Source organism: Phascolarctos cinereus, unplaced genomic scaffold (assembly GCF_003287225.1).
Source record: "Phascolarctos cinereus isolate Bilbo 61053 unplaced genomic scaffold, phaCin_HiC Scaffold_4;HRSCAF=312, whole genome shotgun sequence".
Classification (NCBI taxonomy): Eukaryota; Metazoa; Chordata; class Mammalia; order Diprotodontia; family Phascolarctidae; genus Phascolarctos; species Phascolarctos cinereus.
The window spans coordinates 129,843,922-129,870,681 of record NW_027555847.1 but is presented as its reverse complement, the minus strand read 5'-3'; the positions used below and the strand labels follow the sequence as shown (position 1 = coordinate 129,870,681).

Below are 26,760 nucleotides of genomic sequence, written 5' to 3'. Positions count from 1 at the left end.
AAATTTGTCCTTGTTTGTTTCAGGGTCTGCCCAGCCACAGTGAGACTCTAGTGGTCTGGTTAAATCATTCTTGGGATTGAACCCCATTTGGGGTTCTGGTATGGCTAGTTCCCCAACATGAAGCCCTAACCCAGCCACTTGCCTCCACTGATTTTTCTCTCTCTGGCTCCCCAGCTCAGTCCCTGCAGAGCTGTGCCGCCATCGGGCGGCCTGCGTAGTCTTCACTGTAATGGACCATGACTGGCTGTCCACCAATGACTTCGCTGGAGAGGCTGCCTTGGCCCTGAGCAGCATCAGTGGGCTTAGCAGGCCCCAAGTGGGAAGCAGTGTGAGGAGCATGCAGCCAACCACTCTTCACCTCCGCAGGCCCAAAGCCAATGGTAATGACTACTTTCCTCAAACCCTGGCCCTGGCTCATCCCTATGAAGATTGCTGGGCTTACCTTAAGGGAAGGAAGTCCTAGCCCTTTGGGAAGACATGGGGGGAAAGGGGGAACCCTGCCTGAATTTGGTTAACCTGAGCTGGATAATCTCCCCTAGTGAAATCAGCACTGAGGATGCTGGAGGGAAGGATGGACAGAGAAGCACAAGAGTTTGTGAAGAAACTCAAAGAGATGGAGAAGAGCATGGGAGACGATTAAGCAGCTTTCTCTGGGTGGTGCCACACTCACGCTCCCCTTTCCTCCTCTCCTCCCCACCCCCTATCTCCACCTCTGGCTGCAATTATCTACATCAAAGCATCAGGGTCCGTTTGGTCTTTCATCAGAAACTCCTGTTCAGTTCCTTCTGGTGTAACCTCAGTGGTGGGTCAGTCTGTGATGTTTCTCCTTGTTCAGTGTTGTGTGCGCCTCAGCCAGGCCCAACAGCTTTACCCGCTCCTAGTTCAATTTTGGTTTGATGCCTTTGCTGTGAACACCCCCTACCCTGGGGCCACTGGGGCCCAAGTCTCCACCTGTCAGTGACAGCGACTGCCCTTCCCTTCCCATTTGCTTGGAGACCCAAAAGTGCCACCCAAATGACCCATTCAAGCAATTGTTAGAGCATTTAGGGCATGACTGGGGAGGTGTCAAGGTAAGCAGGTGGTACAGGGGGTGGAACAGAGCTACCAAATTCTCTAAGCCTGCTTCACCCAGCTCTGCAGCAATCTGATGAGTGTGAAGGACAGCGCCCACTGCCCACTTATCCCCCAGCTCCAGACAATCTCCACCCCAATCACAGAAGAGACTCTTCAAGGAAATTCAATTCAGTAGCCAGCTTCTATCACAGGGGCCAGAAGACAGTTATCCGACCTCCAAGTCGGCTAATACAGCAGAGGGAGGCTGTGATCTTATCTAGGACGCTCTGCTGGGAAATGCCAGGGACAACACCAAGTTTAATGGCCCTGGAAGGTCACAGGTCAGAGCTGGAAGGGCTCTTAGAGATCATTTAGTACAGCCCCATCATTTCACAGATGAGGAAACAAGTATTTAGATCTGCCTCAAGTTACACAGCTAGTAAAAGAAAGAGATGGGATATGTACTTGTAGGCGACTGGTCCTCTCACCAAATCTCTCATCCTAGTGCAGAGAAGAGTAATTTTCCTTTGTGGAAAACTGATTTCCTATGGAGGATGGGCCCCCTGAGAAAGGTTCCTCACTATCTCACTGGGCACTCAGCACCAGTGCTGTGTTTTTCCTCTACAACCTCTAGCTGTATTTTGCAATCCCGTGAAAATATGCCTGGTCTAAAGAGGGCTCTAGCCTTCAGGCCACAGAAGACCGCTTGCCTCTCTGCTCGTAGCCTAAAGAGCTTGTCTGCAGCACTTACAGATTCAAGAGCAAAGGCCCATCTTCCCTTCCAGTTCCAAGCCCTCACAGTTACCAGTCTGGACTGCAGAATTCCCACTCAAGCCTCATCTTCCCCTGCCCCTCTTATGGCTGCCCAGCTTCCGGTCCCCAGGCAGAAACTAAAGCTCCAGGATCCAGGCCTGCTCCCTTCTGGAGGACTGCCGTGCCACGAGGAAGCAGCACCACGCTATTATCCTATAACAAAGGCTCCTAGGATGGAAACGCCCATAAAATCAGACTCACACCAGGCCCTCTGAGTTCAAATAGCTCAAAGGCAGATCCTTCACTCCACCTAAAAATTTCCATCAGTTCAGCTGAGTTAAAGGATGGGGAAAACATTGAAATAGATGAAAATGTCCAGTTCTGCAGTTACTGAGTAGGGCTAGCACAGTTCACCAATTCTAAGTTCTGACAAATGGGTATCTATGGGTCCAGTTAATCCATTTCTAGGTTTGTCAACCAGGTTTGGAAAATACAGCTGTATTGAGCACTAGTCAGTCTCTTTGTCTTTTCTTGATTCCTTTCCAAATATCTGTGTTCACTGTGGCAGACAATCCCTTTCCATTCTTCTCATCAAGGCTTCCATCATCACTGCTGCCTTCCTGTTCCTCCTCCTCTTCCTCCTCCTCTTTTTCATAATCGCTTTCATTCTCTGATTCTTCACTGCTGTCGTTAGCCATTCTGGAAACAAGGAAGGTGAATGGTAGATATGCAGAAAAGCAAAATTAGCAGCTAAATCCCTGGAAGAGCTTAAAGAGTCCAGGCTGAGGTCAGCCACACACCACACAACCCTTTGAGCCTTTCAGGGGTAAGAACAAAACCAAAGAAGGAAAACCTACCTGGCAGGGACCACAAGCCTATTAGGATTTGAGAATTCTTGACCTGAGTCCACATCAAATGGATCTGAAATGTCAAAGGAGAGTGAGCAGGTAGTCAAAAATCTCTACCCCACAGTCAAAAGTAAGAAGTTCCAACACCTTTGTTCAATTCAACACAGCAATGTTAAGTGCCTACTATATACAAGGTATGCTAGACAATGGAGATATAAAAACAAAAATGGTTGGAAATGTTTCCTTCTGTTGGAGGAGAGGGGATAGGACACATACACACAGAAGGATATTACAAGGAAAGTAGACAAGGACCTTTTGTCCCACTAACTGCTGGAGTCGCAGAGATGATCAAATTGGGGAAAGCCTCCAAGAAGGGGAAGATAGGGATTCTGAGAGGTGGCAACAGAAGCAGTACATTCCCAGTGTGGGTGATGACTTGTATAAATACACAAGCAGAAGATGGAATGCAGAGTTCAGGGAACTGCTAGCAGTTCAGTTGGTTTGGAAAGTAAAATAAAACAACAGGAATAGCAGGACAGAAATGTGGGTGGGAGCCAGGAAGGCCTGAAATGCCAGACCAATTAGTTTGCATTGTTTCCTATAGCAAGGTGATACTTTAATAAGGAGAATGTCAAGCCCCAAAAGAACAGGTTCAGATGAAGGTGTTTGGAAATTGTCTGGTAAGAGGCTACACTACTGTATCCAAGATGGTCAGGCCCCGTGGAGGCAAAGGAATCAGTGTAGCCTGATAGAGCTCACCTATTTCCTGCTCAGGTTTCTCGGTAGCACCAGCCAGAAACTCCTTTTCGACCTGTAGCACGTCCTCAGGGCCACTGCAGGCTGCATACTTGTCTAGGAGCTGACCATTCAGGTCCAAAAATCCCTTCCCCCATTTGAATTTTCGTAGCAAGATGATGGCAAGATCAGAAAAGCCTGCCATTTAAGAAAAGAGGAAATCTCCAAACACCAATCACCCTACCCCAAGTACCCTGAAACAACCCTACTGAAATGGGGGCCCAGCAATGACCACAGCAGCCCTCCTCTTCACCAATCAGACAGGGACAGTTCTTCATTTTAAAACTCACCCAGAATGCAAAAAGTGGCAGCAAAAGCCTCCACACAGGACAGCTTGCAGGGCCGCCCATAGTTGACAGGGTTAGCAGCCACCAGGTAGGGCAGCAAACGAAGGTGAGTCCCTCGCATCTTCCCAAATGGAGTTTCTTCTAGTTTGGCCCAGGAGCAGTCAATGACTGCAACTCCACACTGAGCTACCAGCTGTCTACAAGACAACCACAACAGGGGCTGACTCATCCCTGGGGTATAACAGACAGCCTCCCCACCCTCCCAGTCTCCCCAACAAGCTAAAGTCTTTCAATGAGGGAGGTTTCCTGTCCAACATCTGACCCCTCCCTCCATGGGACATGATGTGGGGCTACCGCTTGTTACTCAATGGCTCTAGTCTAATCAGGTAATTCCAGAGCAACAGCTGTTGCTTCAGTCTACAATGCTAACCCTTAGTAGAATCAACAAATCACAGCCTTAAAAGCTGTCTGCTATCGATCAAGTAGCTGACCCTATTGGAGGGGACCCTGTCCCAGACAAATTCATAGCCATACTTATCTGCCGGAGATACGTAGTGGGTGCCCATGGGGCTGAGAATAAGGCCGTTGAACCTCTGATTCAGTCGGAGAGTTCGAACAAGACCTTGTCGGGCCAGCTTCCTGCCAGTGCATTTCCGGGGGTCACAGTGGCCCAGTTCCCACATGGCCAGGGGGCAAGGCATTTCCAGCTTGGATGAAGCACCTTCAGCTGAAGCATCTTTTTCTACAGAGGCTGCACACACACAAAACAGAGCTCAGATACCTGCCCCTTCAGTAGTGCCACAGAAGGATATTTTTGGAAAAGAAAGATGAAGGGAAAGCTCTGGAGCCTCCCTCTGTCCCCTTCCCATCCAAGAAACAGCATGGCTTAATGGATAGGACTTTAGATTTGGAATCAGGAGGAACTGGGTTCAGTTCCCACCTTTAACACTAGTAGTGTGGCTCTGGGCAAGTCGATTTTGTCATATACAAAATAGGGTGGAGGGGAAGGACTAAGTGTTCTTTAAGGCCCCTTTCAGTTCTAAATTTATGATCCTATTGCTGACCCAGATCTCTGCTTCTCTGCTTCCTATAACTCTGAGCCTCTCAAACCCTTTGAACAGGATCATAATCAGTTCTCCACTCCCTCTCAATCCTACATGCATTCATAGGATCATAGATTCAGAGCTGGTAGTCCAGGATTCTTAACCTTTTTCGTGTCCTTTTTGGTAGGCTGGTAAAGCCTCTTCTCAGAATGTTTTTAAACACAGGATTACAAAGGAAACCAATTATATTTTTTAAAAAGTTCAGAGACCCCAGGTTAAAAACTGCTGTAGTCCAACTTTTTTATTTAACAAATAAAAAAATGAAGGCCCAGGGAGGTTAAGTGATTTGCAAGGGGTAATAAGTGGCAAAGATGAGATTCAAATTCAGGTCTCCTGACTTCAGATCCAGAGCTTTTTCCACCACACCATTAAAAACATTCCAAAACAAACCCAATGGAGAAATCAAGTGGAATGGTTTTGTGCCACACCACCCCAGAGTTATCCTTTCAGCCATGACAAATCATTTAACAAGCATTATAACAAATATTAAGCACCTAAAGTGTGCAGGCTATGGAGCAGACCAGAAACTTGAATAAAGGACAGTCCTCATATAACTCGCAGATGGGGGGAGGAGAAGGGACCTGCCCACGACCCCTAACCTTGTGGTCCATCGCTGCAGCTTTCTGACTCCAAGTTCACCTCGTTCCCACCCCCCCACACCCCCTTTTGGAGCTTCGGGACCCTCCCCCATCCCCTTCGGCCGTTTCTGAGAGGGCCATCCCATACCTGAGACCCCAGACACCCTCCTCTCCCCCTCCCACCTCAGTCCCTGGGTGCAGCCCTACGGTCCCGGGAACCCCAGGCCTCCCCACCCCCTCGGGGCATCCTTAGGGCACCCCCCGCCCTGTCCCCGGGGCAGCTCCACGCGCCGTCCCATCCCTGAGACCCTCCGTCACCATCGGCCCCGGCTCACCGAGAAGCGCCGCCTCGACCTCCTCTGTGAAGCTGTCTAAGGAGCGAGCGGCCCGAGAACAGCCGTGAGACCGCCACCGTGCACCCCCTTTGGCCCCCTCGGCACCCGAGCCCCGCGCAGCCTTCCTCCGGCCCATTGCGGGACGGCGGAGGCGTGGTTAGGGAGAGAAGCGCTTCGCACCGGACCCCACAACCCCGGAGCAGGCGTGCGCATGCGCGCCAGGGCGCAGTTTCCGGCTCCGTGGCCTCACGTGACCGACGCCTCTGTCACCACGTGATGACTATCTCAGTAGCGCCAGTGCAGAGGACCATGGACCTGCGCCCCCGGCCTGGGGTCGGGGCCGGGACCGGGACCGGGGCCCGTGCGGCTGCTGCCGCTGCTGCTGCTCTGGTTGGGGCCGCACCGTAAGTAACCTTCACACCCCGGGGAGCCCTGAGCTCCTCTGGCCTTCGCAGCTTCCCCCCACTCCGCCGCCCCCAGGGACCCAAGCTCACTTTATTTCCTCCTTCCCCAGCCCTCACCAGAGCAGGGAAAATGAAGATCGTGGAGGAACCAAACACCTTCGGGTAAGGGACCGGCGTGTGTGCCCCGCTCTGGGACCGCCCGGGGCTGGACACGTCACGAGGAGTTTTCAGTGCTTCAGGGGGATGAAGGCTTTGTCATTGCTGGAGAGGGAAGTGACAGGTGTGAAGTCCCTCGAGCAGGGGCAGATCAGAGCTCGAAACCCAGTCTTCGGCTTCTCAAGTCCAGGGTGTTTTCTGTAACACCATACAGCAGTCCGGAAAATATAAAGCCCCAGCAGGCGAAGAGAATACGAGATTCTGAGCTTGTCGATTGCAAAAAAAAACCCCAAGAACATTTGACTCCATAGAGGGAAGAGTCTTTAAAGACTGTCTTCCACTGTCTCCTGCACATATAGTAAGATCTTTCAGGATTCCTCTACAGAAACAAGCCCCCGAGATGATTGTCCAGTGCTATGATTATCAGTATCAAGTTAGGTATAAAACAAAGAGATTTGCTTATTAAATGTTTGTCAGCGTAGGGCTACACCAGCACATCCATCACAGCGGATAACATTCTGCTTAGAATCCAAACGAGAGATTATAAGATGGTGAGGTTTTCCAGATCTGTATTCGTAGATGACCTTGTGTTTATCGAGTTAAGCCCTGGAGTTCTCTAGGGCTTCTTCAGAGAAATCCAAAGCCACTTAAGAGAGATTATTTTTAGCACTCCCTGAGGAGACACTACTCATGACAGATGGACCTAGAATTTAGTGGTGGTGGTAGTAGTAGTAGTAGTAGTAGTAGTAGTAGAAGAAGATTTGGTCCATCTTTTTAACACCTACAAATAAGACTCTTGATTTGTGAATTATGGAATACCCTTATCTTAGAAGCAGCAAAATATCAAGGAACCTAAAGAGAATTGGGAAGCTATATTGCAAGTGTAATTACTTTGCAGGATATTGCCAACAGGTCTTTTGTGCAAAAAGTTATGGACATGCATTGTTGAAGACCCAAAGGAGGGCCTTCAATATATTGGATAGATCATTTCTTGAATACAACAGACATCATTGTTTTATTTATTTGTACTTATATTGTGCTAGGCACTGGAAGATTTATCAAAAAACACATCCACTTACTAGCTGTGTGACCCTGGGCAGGTCACTTAACCCCAATTGACTTAAAAAAAAAAAGGAAAAAACAAAACACACATCCAAGAATCATCCTTGATGAGAGGACTTGGGTAGGTTGTGATGTAGCTTTACTTTTGGAGGGGGCACGCATAAGGTTAAGATTGCGGTTTATGAAAGTAAGAAGACACTCATTTGCAGAATAGTTGTGAAAACTGTTCCGTAAACTGCTTACTAGAGAAAAGTGAGTTACTGCTGCCATCACTATTATTGCAGATGTGTGCATGCTAAGCAACAAATTATCGCTTCTCCTTTGCTCAACTTCCTTTATAGGATGAGTTATACTAGATGATCTTGAAATGCAAGTCTGGCTCCCAAACTCCTTACTATCATCAATCTGCCATGGTGGACTTGCTTCAACAGACTAGATTTTCTGTGACATTTAAGCCACTGCTACCACTGTCATCCTTATTTGGCCTTGTGTTACTCATCTGTATCATATCTCTGCCTCAGTAAATGTTTGGTAAATATGTGTGTGCACCACGAGTGCTCTGAGGAGGGAGAATCGACTGGGCAGGAATAATATATTCTGGAAAAGCTTTCCTGGAGGAAGTGAAACTTCAGCTAGGCCTTGAACTACAAGCAGGATCTGAAGAGCTGGGAGGTGGTGGTGGATTCCAAGGAGGAGAGTTATCAAGTCAGTGAGCAGATCAGTTTTCTTAGCTTGCTGGCCAGCTTTGTTTATTTTCCCTGACAGATTGAATAACCCCTTCTTACCTCAGACCAGTCGGTTACAGGCCAAGAGAGACCCATCAGCAGCCTCAGGTGAGTTATGACCTGGCTCCCAGATTTCCCCAGCCTGGTCAGGAACTTCCCCTATCTTTCTCTTTACTCTTAAGAGGACCTCTGGAAAGGTCAAAGTAAAGGGAATATAATACACATTTCATTCCAGCTTCTCTTCAGCTCAGACCAGCTGTGAGCCAAGCATTCCTCCTTCCAACTAGATATGGCTAGGCCTGGGATGTTGACCTGAGAGGTCCAATATGATATCCTGGCACCAATCTTTAGTTGTAGTTGGCCTAGTAAGGAAACGTCAGGGGGAGGGAGGAGGTGTTTCATTTGATGTGTGGGACATCTAGACTTTGGGCACTGGAAACCATCTCTTTCAGTCCTCCTGACTTTAGGAAAGATGTCCTGTAACTGACGTGGCTTGGCATGGAAGAACTACTGTATTTATTGTTAATTTTCATTGTTTGGCATGTGTTTCACTTTATAGAAGACATCTGGAAAAAGCTGTTTGGGTTTTTTCTAATCAGTTTGTATTTTATATGCATGTTTAGAATTTGGTATTTAAAGGAATCCTGAGGTGAGTTCTTTGAAATAGGTTGGCAATAAATTCAGATGCAGCATATGAAAATAGACAAGTCCTGGTCTAGGAGGTAGGAGACCTAGATTTGGGTTCTAATTTGAATTCTGATACAAACTTGTATTATTCAAAACGATCACATCTTCTCTACTCTCCAACATTTACTTTCCTCTTCTGTAAAATGAGAAGGGTCAAACTGGATGACCTCATACAGTAATGATCCTTCCGTCTCCAAAAGTTTGATTCCAGTGCTTGCTTTTAGGAAAATCTTCCTGGGTTATTTGTGGCAAATTTAAACCATTAGCCAGTTTATCTTGCCTTTACCATCACCGCTGTCAAAAAGCTTTCTTTTGGGGGGGGGCGCGTCTAGACGGTGAGGTTAAAGTGACTTGCCCAGGGTTACACAGCTGATGAGTGTTGTGTGTCTGAGGCTGGATTTGAACTCAAGTCCTCCTGACTCCAGGGCCAGTGCTTTATCCACTACACCACCTAGCTGCCTCTCAAAAAGCTTTTACTGACACACCTCGTACGTGGAGGTTGCTGTGCTAGTTACTATTGGGTATACAAACAGAAATGAGACTAGCTCCTTCCCTAGACTATCTGACCTGAATATGTGTCGATACAGAGCACATATGTTAAAAAGACAAATCATAGTACTGGGTAGCTTATGCTGAATTAAATGCGTAGTATGGACAGTAAGTACTATAGGCTTTTGACCTGAGCTGTGAAAGATAGGTAGACTTACAACTAGAAGGAACGGCATAAGTTAAGTGATGTAGGGAGGAACACAGGGCAGCTGGGCACCACAATGAATAGAGTGCCAGGCATGACGTCAGGAACACCTGACTTCAAATCTGACCTCAGAAACTTACTAGCTGTGAGACCCTGGGTAGGTCACTTAATCTGTTTGCCTCAGTCTCCCTCCCAGTGTTGTTGTGAGAATCAAACAAGATCCTTAGCACAGCGCTATATAAGCGTGTGTGTGGACAGACAGGTAGAGCCTGTGCAGGGAACATCAAGCAGTCCAGTCTGCCTACGACAGAGGGTTCACACAGGAGAGAAATGAAAAAAGGAGTCTGGAGAGCGTCACGGAATATTTAGTCCTTGTCCTGTGGCGTTGAGGAGATGTTGATTTTTGAGTAAGGAGAGACGTATCAAAGTTGTGTATTCAGAATATTAATCGGATAAGTTTTGTAGGCTGGATAACAGAGGTGGAGACCAGACTATTGCAGTAAGTGGATGAGAATGAGACCTAGTACTAGAGTAGCAATAGAGTACAGGAATGTGAGATGTGGTGGTGGTATAATCAGCTTGTCCTGGAAACGGATTGGAAATGAAAGGGAAAAGTACAAAATGAGATCTTGAGTCTGGGTAAATGGATAAGAGATAGGGAATTTAGGAAGTGAAGCAGGTTGGGTATGGGTTAGTTAATAGGTTTAGTTTTTTAAATGTTGAGTTTAAGATGACGACAGTAAATCAGAGTGGAAATGTCCAGGAAGAAACATAGGGGAGAGGGCAAGATTGGAGCTTTGGGAGTCATTTATATAAACGTGTTGATAGGTCTCCAAAGGAGAAGTGAGAACTAAACCCTAAAGGATACCCATTTGGTTCAAGCTGAAGGAGAATGTAGAGAAGGGAACAGTTAAGACAGGAGGGTAACCAATTAGTGCAGTGTTATTGGAAGCCTAGGGAGGAGAGCATGTAAGTAGATGGTTTATTCACTGGTTTCACGTGTTGCAGAGAGAATAAAGATGAAAACTAAGGGGAGACCATTGAATTCGTCAGCTAGGAGGTCTTTAGTGACTCTAGGTTTCTGTAGAGTGGTGGGATAGAAACCAGATTTTAGGGGGTTGAGCAGACAGGTATTAGGAAAATGTAGGTAGTGAATGTAGGCTGATCCGTTTGACAGTGGGGAAAAAATGGAGACATCAGGGCTGGCAAAAGAATTTTTAAGACTGGGGAGACCTAAAAGACTCCTTTTTAACATCAAAAAATTTAAGACATCACTCCTTCCCACCCTGCCATAGAAAATACATGACAAAAAAAAGTTTCTATGAATTTAGAAATCCTCTTAAATGAATTTCTATTTTATTAATCACAACAGCATCACATGCAGTTAAAAAATTATTACATATATGTGAAACATTATTCAATCTGCATTAGATAGATGTCTGCTTGTTCACTGTACTGAATCCCTCAGAATCTGTTTTTAGTTGACGCTCAGTAAATGGTCACACGTGGGAAAGCTCACCACCTTCCCACCTCCACCTCTGTTCCCAGAAGATAAGCTAGATCTAGGAGTTGAAGTGAAAGTTAAATTACATTCTCTTCTCCCCACCTCCTACTTAAGCCAGATTCGGTTACATTAAAACGACACACTCTCTCCACATCCCCGTGTCATTGGGCCAATGAGGCCTGATACTTGGCCTTCTCTAGAGGTGAGTCTGGGGAGCCCACCCACTTGTTTTGGACAAAAGAAACTTTTCTTCCAGTCTTATAATGGGAGGTGTAAATGGAGTAGAAGCTAACATTTTTTAGAAATACTTTTTAATCAGCACAGTATGTCTTCAGGATGAAGGTTTGAAGTCAGGATCTCTCTTTCTCCCTTCCCCTCCCCTCAGGTCCTGCACATCTCTTTAGACTTTCTGGCAAGTGCTTCAGTTTAGTGGAATCCATGTGAGTACAGGGAATGTGACGGGGGGAAGTTCAGAACATTTACAGACATGGATGTATTATGACCCAAGGCCCTTACGTCTCCTTCCAGGTACAAGTATGAATTCTGTCCCTTCCACAATGTCACACAGCACGAACAGACTTTCCGTTGGAATGCCTACAGTGGAATTCTGGGGTGAGCTCACTGACTTTTAGTCTTCTTTTTTGAAAGAGCCTCCACCGTTTCTAGAACTCGGTAGATTCTTGTTCAGCATAAATGGTGGGGTGATCCTACAGACTAACTTCCCACAGTAAGAAACCGCCCGTTGCCCCCTTTCCCTTACCCCCCAACCATTTTGTAGAAGGAAAATGAGAAACTTTTTTATCTGTAAAGTGGGAATAACAGTGTCATAGTGCTTACTTCATGAGGCTGCTCAGATGAGATAATATACGTAAAACGTTTTGCACACATTGTATTATGCATGTCCATTGTTACTGAGGGAAACCAGTGGGCGCCAAAAAAGATGTCAGAGTCAATTCAGCTAATTCTCTGGGTAGCTAGATGGCTCAACAGATAGAATACTAGGCCTGGAGTCAGGAAGACCTGAGTTAAAATCTGGTCTCAGATGTTTACTAGCTCAGTGACCTTGAGCAAGTCATTTAACCTCTCTTTTCTTAACCCACTGGAGAAGAAAATGGTAAACCATTCCAGTGTCTTTGCCAGGAAGACCCCGTGAGTTGGACATGCTTGAACATGCTTGAACAAGGCTAATCTCTTCACTTAGAGAAAGACTGTGAGTCTCAGAAGAAAACTGATTTGTCCAAGACTGCAGTGTTCTACCATACTGTCTTTTTGGTATGATCCTAGATACAGGCCTCTTGAGATGTGTTAAAAGGAATTTATTATTATTTTCTTTAGGCAACTGGGGTTAAGTGACTTGCCCAGGGTCACACAGCTAGTGAGTGTTATGTGTCCAAAGCCGGATTTGAACTCAGGTCCTCCTAACTGCAGGGGTGGTGCTCTATCCACAGAGTTACCTAGCTGCCCCTAAAAGGAATTTAAGCATCACCATTTCTGGGTAAATTTTTAGTAGTTATGTTTTGGCTGAGTCATTCATTGTGGTAGCTTATGTTAGACATAACTCATTTTGGTGACTCTTAGTTTTCTTTTTGTTGTTGTTGGGGGTTTTTTTTGGGGGGGGTGCTTGGTGAGGCAGTTGGGGTTAAGTGACTTGCCCAAGGTCACACAGCTAGTAACTGTCAAGTGTCTGAGGTCACATTTGAACTCAGGTCCTCCTGACTCCAGGGTCGATGCTCTATCCACTGTGCCCCCTAGCTGCCCCAGACTCTTCGTTTTTTCATGGATTGGTGTAAGTATTGCTTCTTGAATAGTAATGGGTTATATTTGTTCTTTCCCAGGATTTGGGATGAATGGGAAATTTTCAACAATACATTTACTGGCATGTGGATGAGAGATGGAGATTCCTGTGGGTCTAAGAACAGGCAGACAAAGGTACTTACTTTGGTGCCCAGAACAGTATATGCTAAATGAGGCAGGATTTGATGAGGTCTTTGTCCTTCCCGGGTCCTTTTTTTTTTCTTTCTTTCTTTTGGGACAGTGTCCTAAAAGGGCTCGAATTCCTCTGCTTCTGGGATTCCACAGGGCAGCACCAACCACAGGCATTGCTGAACTCTTCATGTGAAGGAGTGTTTTGAAGGGAGAGACACCCTCCTCCCTCTTTTGGTTTATTTTAGCTCCAGCTAACTAAGGAATGTTGTTTACAAAACCAGTTAAAGAGTTTTGGAAGAAAACTGGGGTATATACAACTGCAAATGATAGATACAGCAGGAGAGATTCACTCTACATTGTGCATCCCTATCTAGCAAAAGACAGTCCTTTGCTAATAAGTTCAAGATATCAAAGAACAGATACAAACACATCCACCTTAAGCTAACTGTAAGGTTTATGGAATAATATACAAATCATATGGATATTTTTATGTGGGGAAAGTAGAAAACTTGAGTGTCTTCACCATTAACTATTGAGTCCCCATCTTTTTCGGCCTTGGGAAAACTAGGCAGTACATCCAGAAAGGAGGCTGTCTGGCTCACAAATTCTAGATAGAGGCTATAGATTTTATACCGAGTTAGACAAATGCACCGGATCTTAGAGGAGGTCAGATAGGGCTAAACACAAACTTCAGTGGAATTCTTTTGAAGCCAGGGGCTGAAATCATGGCTATTCAGTCACATTAGCTGTCATTCCCTGTTATCTTCTTTCCCTCCTCCTCACCTGAAGAAAAGGCCTCATTGAATCTATATACACATTTCAAAAGCCAATAAATAAAGGCCTTGTGGGTAATGTTTTCTATTTTATATCCTCTCTCTAGGTGGACCTTGCCTGTGGAAAAAGTCATAAACTGGCCCAAGTGTCTGAACCAAGTACTTGTGTTTATTCTCTAACCTTTGAGACACCTCTGGTTTGCCACCCACATGCTTTGTTAGGTAACTGGTGTTAGGTGGGATGCAAAAGGAGACTGGGGACTCCTAAGCTTAATGGCTAAGACTAGATCTTTGTCAGAAAGCCATATTCTGAGATGGATTCTTGTAAGCTTTCGTGATCACTGTTTCCCTTTCAATAGCTCTCATCTACTGCAGTAGTTGGGTAATTACTGGATACAACTGTAAGCCTAGTGCTTTTCCCTCCAGTGTATCCAACCTTACCGGAGAATTTACAGCAGAAGTGGGATAAAACAGAGCAGTCTCTTGCTGATGAATTAATTACCCCACAGGTAAGAGGAAGCACTTGAGTGGTGGCACAAGTGGTGTCAGATGTGTTCCATATCAACTCCTGGGTTTATTAAATTTCTTTTGTTATTTATTTGAACTTTGTAACTATCACTAAATTGAGCAGACTCTGGGGATTATTCTTTGCACTTTATGTTTCCTGTTCCTCTAAACACAGGGATATGACAAATTGCTGAAAGAGATATTTGAAGAAGCAGGCTATTTAAAAGCCTCAACTGAAAAGGAGGCTACAAATCCACAGGGAGAGGTCAAGAGTCCTGAGTTTGAAACCCTGGAGAAATGTAATAAGGTACGTAGATACAGAGATGGGTGGGGCAGCCAGGTGGCACAGTGGATAGAGCACAGGGCCTGGAGTCAGAAAGACTCTTCTTCCTGATTCAAATTTAGCCTCAGACACTTAGCTTACCCTGAGCAAGTCACTTAACCCTGTTTGCCTCAGTTTCGTCAGCTGTAAAATGGGGATAACAATCCTGTTAGGATTGTTATCAGGACCAAATGAGATCATATTTGTAAAGTGCTTGGCACAGTGCTTGTCATATATTAAGTGCTTAATAAATGCTTCTTCCTTTTCCGTCCCTCTGCTCTGCCTAACTAGTTAGCCTTTGAGGTGACCACTAATCCCAATCTAGTGATGGCAGAGTGAGGAGCTTAAGTTTGAAAACAGAACCTCTATATTTGAATTCCAGCTTCTCCATTTACTGTCTGTGAGACTTTGGGCAAATCACTTAAACCTTTTGGGGGCTTCATTTTCCTAATCTTTAAAATGAAGATGTTTTGAGAGTATGAACCATAAAATCCTTTCCAGATCTTAATCTATGATCTTTATGTAATTTTCATTTTAGGAATATGAGGAACTTTCCAAGGAGTTAAAAAGACTGAAAGACTTGCTAACTCAGAATCACATTGCATACACAAAGCAGAGAGGTAAGTTTGTGTGTGCTCTTCGAGCATTCCCTGTATAACTCTTGTTGTAGAACAGGTTTGATCCTAATATGCATATTACATACAAATTTAACAAACATGAATCACTTCCAATTCTCTGTGTTCTGCTATCCCTCCATTACTTCTGGGAGGTAGTAGGAAACATATTCTGCAGAGGAAAATGAACTGTGCCTACTATTTGGTATCTTGGCAGAAAGCACCAGGGCTGAACATTTGGATTATAAGACACCTGCAACCAGCTCCCGGTCTGGAGTAGTATCAGGCCCCCGGAGCATCTTCGAGGAGATGCTGGCCTTCAAAATGACCTCTTGTGACTGTTCACAGGCAAAAGGCCTAAAGATTCTACATTGATTCATACAGACATGATACACATCTTTGTATGGGAGGGAAGGAAGTAAGCTTTAAGGTTCCTTTGGTGCTCCCAGGGGACTGAACCCCTAGACCTAGTTCTAGAAAACCATTTCCTCTCTTTCATGGACACCCCATTGTTCCATCCTGAGAAACCACGATGTAAAAGAAGAGGACCTAGGAGACCAAGCAAGCTTCCCTGTGCACTGGTGATGGAGAGAAAAATCAAACAGTGAAACCAGGAAGAGGAGCGACAGGTACATAGGGCAAGGCTGAAGCTCTCTGGTGCTAATGAAAGTCTAAGGCAAAGAATAAGAACACTACAGGGAAAAAATAAATATTCTGTATAATAAAGGCACTATTTGAAGTATGGAATATCCCATAAATAAATAAAGGAACAAATGAATGAATAAAGTGACTTATTAATGGAGGACGAGCTGGTTCCTGGACTAGTTTTCAGTAACTTACCTGTGTAACCACCTCAGCTCAGAAAGGAGGGCTCTCTCTTTCCTGAATCTGGTTGACTTTTCTCAATGAGACATAGGACAAAATAAAGATTCAAAATTTTAATTCCCATACTGATAATAAAAATAATTCCATGAATTCTGTAAACCATTGCATAAATGCTATAGTGTAAAAAAATTTAACAAGTGTTAACAATTTTAAACAATTCATTACAAGTAAATGATTATGCATTATAAATACTACCTTCTGGGTTAAGGAAATTCCATTCACAATAACATTCTCATCTAAACACTCAAACCATATTAGCGGCTTTCATAAATTAATACATATGAAAAGTCCATATTGAATTAAGGTCTTATGCTGACCACAGTTACACAAATATATTGTGACAATATTACTACCAATATTTAACACTAGATAGTTGAAAAAGACAATAGGCAACAAAAATGCTGATGGAATAATTTGAACATATCTATAAACACACGGCTCAAGCTCCTTTTGAAATCAGCACTCCACTTATAAAACAAGAGTTCTTTACTGTGAAACCCACCCTGAGACACTGTCATCTCTCTACTCTCTGGCTACTTCAATCCACAGAGAACACGGGGGACCTGAATAGCATTCTAAAACTCTCAACTGTTCTTTGCCACATGGTCATTTTGTGAGTTGTTCTTCCCTCCATGCACTGGGTGATTCAACTTTATAGAACTGGGAACAATGAGCAGACTGTATTTAATATTGTTGTAACTTACATCTGTTAAAACAGTTTCTCTTTAGCAGGCTTACTCAGGCCAATGAAACCTGTAACATTCCCTTCTGAGCATATTTCTACTAAATGTAACAAATGTACTTTCCAGTATTAAAAATATCACTTTGGAAAAGACTGGAAATTGCTCTTGTGGAGGTCCCATTATTTCTAAGGAACTGAAACACGAATATAGACTTAAAGTGGCACAGAGAAAGCATCTTTCTTTTTTATGTAAATGGTTCATTCAGCACACCCAAGGAACTTGCCAGAATAATAGCATGTAACAGAGGACCAGGCCGCTTACTCTGGGAATTTCACTCATAGGTACATTTCTTTGGTCTCTCCTTTTTCCTCCCAGTCTTTTAAAAACTCAAATTTCAGTCTATGATGAGCACTACAGAAACATATGGACACACACCTGCAACTCTTCTCACACTGAAAAACTATCAGTGATTATCCTACACAGAGAGCCAACACAGGTGTTTACTACCAGAAAATCCAGGCCCTATGCCAAATGTGCTTCTTAATATGGTGGGCCTTTGAGAACAGCCCAGCCCCTATCTTCTCCTCACTGTGTGAAGGAGATACCATGGGAATGTTAGCCCTGGAGATAAGTCATCTCCTGAGAATTAGCCAAATTCAACAAAAAGAACTGACCACATTAGCTTATGAAGATCTAAAGCTTAATTGTTCTAACTCGTTCATAATTTGAAAAGTCAATTACAGATAATAAAACACTGTCCTGTTACTCCAAAAAGGCCAAATAAAAGGCCTAAAATGAGAAACAAGTGCATAAATATTAATAAAAATAAAGAATTTTAAACAGTGATAACAGCACAAAAATATACTTAATGTTTAAGTACTGAACTAAAAGCATTGCAGCCTATGACCACTTTTTAATATAAATTGGAATCATCTCACTACAATTAAAAACAAAAAACCTTCACTAAAAACTTAAGTACATAGTTACCTTTGTTAGCACAATAGGTGCAGAATGTTGTGGTGCCACATTCTTCTATATTGAGATAATAATAAAACCATTGTCTAAAATCAGTTGTATGTTTTAAAACATTTTAAAAAATCAAAACATATACTACCTTACAATACATTCTAATTTGGTCACTGTTAAAAATTCTTACCTAGTCACTCTGCACTTTTTAAAAATGCTATTAATGTTTAATAAAAGTCTTTGGCAAAGCCCACACAAATATAGAAGTCCATTGATATTCACAGCAAAGCTTGGTTATTCAAGTACCACTTCATCTCTCCTGGCCTTCCCCACCTTATCTCCCCAATCCAGTCTCTCTACTTGGTGAATCCAAAAAAATTCTCTAACTATAAGCACCTAGACCTAACTGTCCGGAGGCAGCAACCTGCTCTGCTGAGAATAAAGTTAGTCTGGGTAATTTTTCTCAAAAGTTTAATATGTAGGGGAAATGTCCAAATCCAGACCAGGAACAATGAGAGTTTCATCAGAAAACAGTCTAACATTTTGTCCAGATCTTAATGTATAAAGGCTTCTGGTTTTGTTCCTCAATCTGCACCCTCCTCAACTTATTGCCACAGGAGTTTGTATCTTCTCCCTGGCTTATAACTGACCTTGCTGTAGCTTTTTGTGCTGAAAAGACTTACTGGTGAGGGAGAAAAAGTCCGGGCACAAGCCTGCCTCCTCTGTCACTGAACCCCTTCCTTCCATCCACCACATAAACGTCCAGGGCGTCCTGACCAAAAAGGTGCTGGGTCTAGACTCTGGTCAACCATGTTCTTAGGCCTACACTCTAGGCCAACCTGCTGTCCAGGGTCCCAGCTCTTGGAAATGTTCTGATTCACACAGCCAGACGCCAAAGTCAAAAGGGTGTGGTTAGTCTGGATTTGTTCATTTTCAAGACATTTTTTTTGCAGAGATTAAAATAAACTTTGCTGGTCATATGAATGAACTTCTTAGGTTGAGAACAATAATTGAACATACAAATTAGGTAACACAGTAGAAGGTCTTTTCAATGTCAGCTGTACCTGTGTCACACTCATATTTGTAGAATAAAACCACCATTGTTAACATTTTCCTATACCAAATGCTAATTCTATGAAAGTAACAAAATACAGTGTTAACATACAGTAAATGATTTCTCCTGAATTGCATACTCCCAATGGTCAGTGTTAAATATGAATGACTATCAACATCTCTAAAAAAATTACAAAGCACCATTGCCTGATTAAAGACCTAAATAATTTGATCACCAGAACATAGCTGTGTAGTTTAATTTAATTTTAAAAATTCTAGTGTCACATCCCTTACAAGATATTATATTGAGTTGCTATCATTACAGAAAGGTAAGGGTTTTTGTTAGTATCAAATTGTCTTGCACATTTTTAAGGGATAAAAGAACAAAACAAAAATATAAGCTGTTTCCTTCAATTCTTTTGCAAGGCATATAGGCACTTGGAAAAAGTGGCCATGGATCATATAAATGCATGATAGATCTCTCTTAAAATCATTTCATCAGGATTACAAAACTCCAATTGGAATATGTGCAAATGCACATGTTTAGGAAAATTAGTTCCTTTCATAAAATTAAAAACCTATCTAAATGCTTAAGTATATGTGCCTTTCAATAATCACTCTCTTTGCTTATAAATACTATCTGTTTGCACTTAATTTGAAAACTGTAAAAATCCTAGGCAAGTTTTTCACTACTAGATAAATGTTCATTTAATAAGTACTAATTTCAGAATATGAAATCTAACAATATATTTACCATACTATGATTTAACAATAATAAACTGATATGAAATATTTTAAGTTCACAGTACACATATAAAGCTTCATATTATCGTATATTAAAAAAACATGAAACCTAGAAAGCAGCTTAAAGCAATTTAAAACAACATCATAACCTCTAACTAAACCCCCTGGTTAACAAAGTGCTTTCACAAGAATCAAACTTCTTCTAATAACCTAGTAAACAGTAGTGTTAGACTGATTCCAAAATACTGGCATGATTTATAACACACACACCAACAGGTCATGGATTAGAATGCTCCAAGGGACATTTTTCAATGAGGTTGCCTATTCACGTAACAGAGAGATATTCTTATTTCCCACTGAACAACATTCGGAATAGACACCTTGTCTATGCTTAGCTCAGAGGGAGAACCTGAATGGACTGAGCAGTTGAACTGGTTCTGTGTGTGTATTTTTAAGGGTTCTGAAGATCAAAGTAGCCATGAAACATTGGACATGGTTGGTAAAAAAGAAGTCAATATGTAAAGGCAGTCACATAATAGTCATTAAAAAAAAACTACCATTTTCTATCTCCTTAGAGGTCCAGATTGTGATCATCAGTCTGTCACTAATAAATGAACTACTACATCTGTCTTTATATAAAATACTAGAAACATAAAATAATGTCCTTAATTAGTTACCATGATATAGCAGATGTCATTTCATACAGAGCTACAGCCATGAGTACCAGGGCTGGGGGTCACCACTTGATCGGCTGGGCCTTGCAGTAAGGACATTCAGGCTGGCTAGATACACAGTGCTCACAGAGGACATAATGCTGACACGGCTGCAGGACAATGCTACGATCATGTTCATGGCACACGACACATTTTTTTGAATGAAGTTGGAAGATTACCTGTAGTAACAAGAATGATTTTCCAGAAGAGATTTTAGAATATAGTATGTCTCTCATCAATCATACTAATAATTTCAGAATCCAATGCACAGGCAGCCTCTCAGAGTATTTATTCACTACATTTGATAAGCATTACCTGAAGGTCAACTATGTTATAGATCCCCATGCTGGGGACTGGGTAAAATACAAATAAGCTTAAATCACAGTTCCTGTTTTCAGGGTACTTAAAATAAGGTTGTGCTAAAAGGACAAGGCATGTGAAACATTTAAGTAATGATTCAAGACAGTATAGGATTAGTGGTAAACAAAGTACATGATGAAGTAGTTCATAAGGAGAGGTCATCCGTGAATTGTAACAGTCAGGAAAGACTTCCTGAAGGAGGTGCTGCACAACTGGTAAAGTTTGGCCAGGCAGAAGTCCAGCCAGGGCATGGACATAATGATGAATAAATATGGTGCGGTTAGGGAAGGAAGGGAAATTGAGAAATCCATATGGTCAGAGAACAGAAATCATAATGGGGAAAAAAACTACTCTGCTGAATTGGCTGAAAACAATATGAGGACAATCTTTTCTACTGATAAGCAGCATGTTAAAAATAGACCACATAGCACTCTTTGGTTCCATACCAGGGACAGAAGTGATCAAAGCACTCCTTTCCAGAGCTCCAGCTTCATGCCTGACAATCAGCTAGGCCTTGGGGGAAGTCCTTGACTCTAAGTCTCCTATAATTTCTAGTCTCACTAAACACTCTGAATCTCCCCTTCAAATCCCAAAGATTCTTGACTGTTCCCTCTTGCCAGTCACCCGAGATGCCTTCAGGCTGATCCTCCTCCCCCACTTTTGTGCCTGTTGCCTGCTGCCTCACCTTTGGCACAAACTCTGCAGGATACACTCCTGGGAGAGTCCAGTCTTGCCAAAGCCAGTCCTGTGAATTCACTGCCAGCATACTGCTACCTCTAAAGCCTCCACAGACACTGACCCCCCTGCTCTGCTGAAACAAAAGGGAAGAGGGCAGATACTTACTCCATCCACAGTTTCTAAATCTAAACGTAGCTGACTCTGTAATGAATGCAGCTTTGGTAAAGGGATGGTTTCTATGTCTCCATAGCTTCTTAGAACAGGAAATTTAGAGGATAAACCAAGCCTTTCAAACTCTTCCTGTAGCCGTTTAAATTTATTTTCAACTTCTTCCTTCTTCTGTAAAGCTAGCTGTTTGTCAGTATCTGCTACTTTAGCACGTTCCTTTGCTTCATGGGCCTCTCTCTGCCATGCATCACAAGCCTGAAATAAACATACAGAAAATTTATCCAGAATGTCTGAACACAGACTGAAAAGAAAGAAAAATACTGCATCTTTAATGGATATTTATAACAGACAGAAAACACATGAGTATACAACTTATGTGACCCTCACAGAAGAATAAAAGACTAGTTATCATGTCAGCCAAGAACAAACCCCTATTACTTTTCAATATTAAGGTAACTCTCAAAATTCCAAACTTTGTTTCTCCTTTGTTCATTACCTGTTTTACTTGTTGCCAAGAATCTTCCCACTGTTTGATTTTTCTCTTGGCCTCATCAAGTTCCCGCCTGACTCGAGCTAATTCGCTGCCATGAGCACTTGAGTTTGCTGAAGGGCCAGTTCCAGTGCTCAATATAGGGGAAGGACTAGGAGAGAAACTCCCAGTTACGAAATCCCAGATGCCACCATTGACACCATTTAAACCTGTCAGTATTTAAGAAGGAAATGGAAGTAAACATACTTTTGTAAGTAAATACAAATTTGTGTAGAAAGTTAATTTAGATCTCAGTCAACAATATAAAGATTTAATATGAAGATTAAATTATGTGTTTACAGAGAAAGAATTTGATAAAATATCTTTTTTTTTTGGTTTTATTTTGTTTTTGGTTGGGCAATGGGGGTTAAGTGACTTGCCCAAGGTCACACAATTAGTAAGTGATATGTGTCTGAGGCCGAATTTGAACTCAGGTCCTCCTGAATCCAGGGCTGGTACTTTATCCACTGAACCACCTAGCTGCCCCCCTAAAATATCTTAAAGTACAATTTCTGCTGCACCTTGTCTAACTGCTGAGAGAATTTGTAACCCCACTGTCTGATATTCAAAGCAGAAACCCAGAGCTAATTAATCTTTAAAATATGAAACCACTAATTTGTATATCAAGTAGATACCTAGAGCCACTTCCCAGTTGCTCACCAACTTGATGATAAGAATTGAGGGGCTTTTGAATGTGTTCACCTTTATATCTCAAATCAAAGGGAATTTAAACTAGAAAACATGAAAATGATATGTCTTTCTCCACTGTGCAAACAGACAAGTAAATATATTCTGAACAGGTACAGAAAGACAAAACAGTGTGTGTGTAGGGAAATAATATGTCATGCTGGAGAAATGTCAGAGCCAAGTCTGGAAAATGCTGCACCATCAAAGGTAGGTTGATAGGAATTTCATATTGTACACATATGCTGAAAACCCATTTAAGCTTAACTGTCCTTTAAAGCCAAGTTTCCACAGGCATTGTTAACTGGGTAGTATCTGCTGTATCATACAAAACACAAGAACACTTGTGACCATACATACAAAAACTATATCTTTTAGCTTAACATCAATTTGTCACAAGAGTCTAGGTTAATAAGACACCTGGAAATAATTCTGTCATGAGCCCACAGGAAATTCATTTATGAGCAGCTCTTAGAAAGATAACGTGATGAGAAAAGAGCCAGTGCTGACTATGTACTTTGACCAAACACCCCACACCCAGGGAAGTTCGGTGATACTGACCTGAATTTTATAGCCCTGAAAAACCTTCCTAGTATGAGAGAAAATGTATAACCCATTATAGAAGAACTTTTCTCTAACCCACACCGAATTATGTCTTTTGAGCATCCACTGATCACCTCCCTTTTCACTATACACAAGAAGTTAATCTTTGAATGACTTACCTTAAGAATTATGGGAAGAGGCTGACGTGCCTAAAACATTATGTTCTGATTTCAAATGCTGAGGCTGCTGTTGGTGAGGAGTCATAGTGGATGGAATAAGAGGCTGAGACAATGACTGAGATAAGGAACTAAGTGGGGAGGTTGAGAGAGATGATGATGAATGCAAAGATGGTGAACGAGGAAGAGAACCTGGAATATTGACAGGAGCTGAACTTCCCAGTAACCTTTGACCTAGAGGAAAGGAAAAGGAAAAAAGTTAAATCACACTAGGCATGTAACATAGAATCATTAGAGCACTAACACATGACTCTTCTGTGGAAGATGAACAAGTTTTTGGTGGTTATGATTAAAAATGTACATACTACTGCACTCACTAATGGTGTCTAACTTTTGAAGGTTAGGTAGGGTATATACTGCGTCAAGTAACCCAGGATAAATATGGATTCCATGTCAAGTAGTGACAACCCTTAATTCCCAGACTTCAGGCTCTCCCAAATAGATCTGGGGAGGTAGCCTCCAAGATCAAGAGTCCTCTTCTAGATTCCTTTTCCTTACCACTGAATGTATCAAGTCCTAACATCTCCAACTTTGGTATGTGGCAGCCATAAGGAAGTAGTGCTTGGGATGGACTAGGAACAATAATTATACAGCACTTCATATTTTGCAGAGCACTATGTACATTATCTCATTTAATAATGTATGAAGCACATCTGTCAATACAAAACTTCATAAACATTTAGGAAATATGCATGGAGCCAGTGCACCAAAAACAACTGAAAAGAAACTAATCAATCTCTGAAATTAATGCTAACTGCTTCCTTAGATTCTATTTGCAGCACAACTCTCTTAGTAGCTAAAGCACCCAAGCCACTCAGTGATAGCAAATGACTTCTTAGTTACAGAACTCAAATACAATTGTGGTTAAGAAGGAAATAAAGTTTTTAGCCACACTGCTTTAAAAGCATTAAGTTTTGATTTTTCCAGGTTATCTGGCTTTGCTGATCATTCATTAAATATAGGTCAAGTAGGTAGAGAGGGAAAAAAAAGTTATATCTTCCTTTGCCAGAATGCTATTTTGGAAAGTAATAAAGCTAGAGGCTTTTAGAGGCTATTAGCAATTCAATCATCATGAAGCCAATATCCAAGATATACTGATTGGTCAATAATAAGTGGCTAAAAAGTCTATATACTTAAAGGGGGGGGGCAGCTAGGTGGCACAGTGTATAGAGCACCGGCCCTGGAGTCAGGAGGGACCTGAGTTCAAATCCGGCCTCAGACACTTGTCAGTTACTAGCTGTGTGGGTCTAGGCAAGTCACTTAACTTCACTGCCTAGCCACAAAAAAAAAAGTCTACATACTAACAGACAGTTAGAATAATGAATTCTGTTAAGTCACATATACGTTTTTAACTTACAAACAATTCTAACTACAGTTTCTGCAGTCTATGAGAGGTTCCCTAATCTTCCTGCCTTCTCTTCTTCCTTGTCAAATGGAAAGGAAGCACCGTAGAAAAAGATCTGGACTGGGAGTCAGGAATCCTGGGTTCTAATCCTGGTTCTGCCAGTAATTTACTCTGTGATCATGGGCAATTCACTATCTCTCTCTCAATTTCCTCTTTATTAAAATGAAGAGGTTAGACTGCATGGACTATAAGATCTCATTTAGTTCTGACATTCTCCAATCTGGGCAGCAGCTACTTTCTCTCTTGGATCTGACATTGTTAGTCTTTTAGATGAAAACAGAAAAATCATGGTGACCTCTACAGAGGTCATGCGGAGGTTTGCTCTAATGAGGACAGCACATGCCTAGCTGACCACCTGTGATGTTCCAGTGGTGTGATAACTAAGAATACTCTAATAAATGGCATATAGAAAGGGTCCTGCCTGAAGCAAGGTATTGTTATATCCTTTCCCCACTTTTCATGGAGAAATAATCAAATCCCTCTATAAAAAGATGCTGAAGAGGCCTGTAGAAATTTTGGTCAAGAAACAAATGCCAAGAAACCAGTAGGTGTCAAAAGAGATCTTTTTAAATAGTCTTCCATTCACTGGATTTAATTCTTTTGAAGGGGCTTGAATCAACAGAAAATGAAAAAGAATGTCCCCTCTTATTTAGGGATGATAGTATTCTAAAGGTAGAAAGATGAAAAGAGTATCACGAGACAGATTGCAAGAACTATTCTTTCGGATTTGAGTCCTATCAGAAATCTGGTGTTTAACAAAACAAAATACACTGGAAAAACAAAACAAAACAAAACAAAACTCTATCTCTAGAATTAGAGAGAAATAATAGCATCATAGGACTTAAAAGTTGGAAAGGACCATAGAGATTTAGTCCGGGGATTTTTAACCAGGGAATTGTGAAATTTATTTTAAAAATTGACTTTATTTCGATAGAATTAATTTATAATCTTTTGTATTTTATTTTATGCATTTAAAAACCTACTCTCAGAAGGGGTCCATAGGTTTCACTAGACTGCCAAAGGGGTCCATGGCATAAAAACTCTAATTTAGTCCAACCTCTTCATTTTATAGATAAGAAAATGGAGATTGGGAGGGGTTAAGTAACTTGCCCAAGGTTATCCAGACAAGTAAGAAGCAGAGTTTTAAATCCAGGTCCTAAAAATAATTTTCCTTTCTAAGAAAGAAAAAAAAATTATCCATCAAGTAAAAATGTGGAGTAACACACCACATAACTTTATTAAACAACACTGTCATGCACTCTGGCCAATACAGATCACTCCCTTATACAAGGAATCTTTTGTTGTTATTGTTTAGTGGTTTTCAGCCATGTCCGACTCTTTGTGACCCTGTTTGAGGTTTTCTTGGCAACGATACTGGAGTGGTTTGCCATTTCCTTCTCCAGCTCATTTTACAGATGAAGAACTGAGGCAAACAGGGTTAAGTGACTTGCCCAGAGTCACACAGCTAGCAAGTGTCTGAGGCCACATTTGAACTCAGGTCTTCTTGATTCTGGGCCTGATGCTCTATCCACTGAGCCACTTAGCTGACCTATAAAGGGAGCAAATTGTTCTATCCACTCTATGGGGACCAAGTCTTTTACCTTGGGCTTGTGGATCTCACGGGAAGATACTAGTGTGTTAGTCTACTATATATTGGAACTCTACAGTTGAAAGGAACTTAAGAAATCATAAAGTTCAACCTCTTCCATTTTACAAATCTGGAAAATGAGGTCCAGATAGGTTAAGTAATTTGTCCAACGTTACAAAGATAAACAGCATAGCCAATATTCAAACTCAACTCTCTGACTCCCCCAAACTCAATGCTATTTCCACTGTACCATGTCTGTCCATCCTCCTACTCCCATCAGTCTGTATTTTACATAGGATAGCAATTCCACTTAAGTACCCAAGGCATCCTTCCCAATTGTAAAGATGTTTATACATCTGGATAGTGCCTACCTCAGGATGGATGCCAGCAGAATAGAAT

The 26,760-nt window shown here is 42.2% G+C and overlaps 4 protein-coding genes across 6 annotated transcripts in view; 2 read left to right on the top strand and 2 right to left on the bottom strand.

Annotated features, from left to right (window-relative positions):
* The window catches only part of BAIAP3 (BAI1 associated protein 3), an 82,701-nt gene extending 80,380 nt beyond the window's left edge, over positions 1-2,321 (top strand). For both annotated transcript variants that reach the window (XM_021006799.2, XM_021006798.2), the window contains exons 33-34: positions 175-380; positions 540-2,321. In XM_021006799.2, coding sequence (XP_020862458.1) covers positions 175-380; positions 540-640 — 307 coding nt within the window. In that variant the 3' untranslated portion in view covers positions 641-2,321. The remainder of the gene's footprint in view (positions 1-174; positions 381-539) is intronic.
* On the bottom strand, positions 2,077-5,961 carry TSR3 (TSR3 ribosome maturation factor). Its single transcript, XM_021006801.2, has 6 exons — positions 5,753-5,961; positions 4,271-4,487; positions 3,740-3,933; positions 3,414-3,587; positions 2,664-2,727; positions 2,077-2,505 (listed from the first exon to the last, which is right to left on the bottom strand). Exons 1-6 carry the CDS (start codon positions 5,886-5,888, stop codon positions 2,319-2,321), a joined length of 972 nt encoding a protein of 323 aa, XP_020862460.1. The 5' UTR covers positions 5,889-5,961; the 3' UTR covers positions 2,077-2,318.
* A 53-nt stretch (positions 5,962-6,014) lies between these two features.
* Positions 6,015-15,929, top strand: GNPTG (N-acetylglucosamine-1-phosphate transferase subunit gamma). 2 transcript variants are annotated; one of them, XM_021006509.2, is made up of 11 exons: positions 6,016-6,156; positions 6,267-6,318; positions 8,140-8,207; positions 11,370-11,424; positions 11,513-11,596; positions 12,820-12,913; positions 13,791-13,905; positions 14,110-14,192; positions 14,366-14,497; positions 15,051-15,132; positions 15,344-15,929. In XM_021006509.2, the coding sequence occupies exons 2-11, from the start codon at positions 6,287-6,289 to the stop codon at positions 15,499-15,501; spliced, it is 903 nt and encodes a 300-aa protein (XP_020862168.2). In that variant the 5' UTR covers positions 6,016-6,156; positions 6,267-6,286; the 3' UTR covers positions 15,502-15,929. The 2 variants fall into 2 exon arrangements, with proteins under 2 accessions (XP_078008716.1, XP_020862168.2); XM_078152590.1 differs by lacking the exon at positions 6,267-6,318 and having other exon boundaries at positions 6,015-6,156.
* A 120-nt stretch (positions 15,930-16,049) lies between these two features.
* Positions 16,050-26,760, bottom strand: part of UNKL (unk like zinc finger) — a 120,205-nt gene continuing 109,494 nt past the window's right edge. The window contains 4 exon segments of the mRNA XM_021006800.1: positions 16,050-20,349; positions 21,374-21,631; positions 21,873-22,075; positions 23,312-23,542. Of these exon segments, the coding sequence (XP_020862459.1) occupies positions 20,194-20,349; positions 21,374-21,631; positions 21,873-22,075; positions 23,312-23,542 (848 nt within the window). The 3' untranslated portion in view covers positions 16,050-20,193.

Excerpts from the sequence above, each read along its gene's own strand:
- GNPTG (XM_078152590.1), top strand. The coding sequence starts at position 6,029 with ATGACTATCTCAGTAGCGCCAGTGCAGAGGACCATGGACCTGCGCCCC. Across the intron at positions 8,208-11,369 it reads AGACCCATCAGCAGCCTCAG|GTCCTGCACATCTCTTTAGA; the intron begins GTGAGTTATGAC and ends CCCTCCCCTCAG. Across the intron at positions 15,133-15,343 it reads TGCATACACAAAGCAGAGAG|AAAGCACCAGGGCTGAACAT; the intron begins GTAAGTTTGTGT and ends GTATCTTGGCAG.
- TSR3 (XM_021006801.2), bottom strand. The coding sequence starts at position 5,888 with ATGGGCCGGAGGAAGGCTGCGCGGGGCTCGGGTGCCGAGGGGGCCAAA. Across the intron at positions 3,934-4,270 it reads TACGTATCTCCGGCAGATAA|ACAGCTGGTAGCTCAGTGTG; the intron begins GTATGGCTATGA and ends GTTGTCTTGTAG. Across the intron at positions 3,588-3,739 it reads TGCCACTTTTTGCATTCTGG|GCTTTTCTGATCTTGCCATC; the intron begins GTGAGTTTTAAA and ends CTTAAATGGCAG.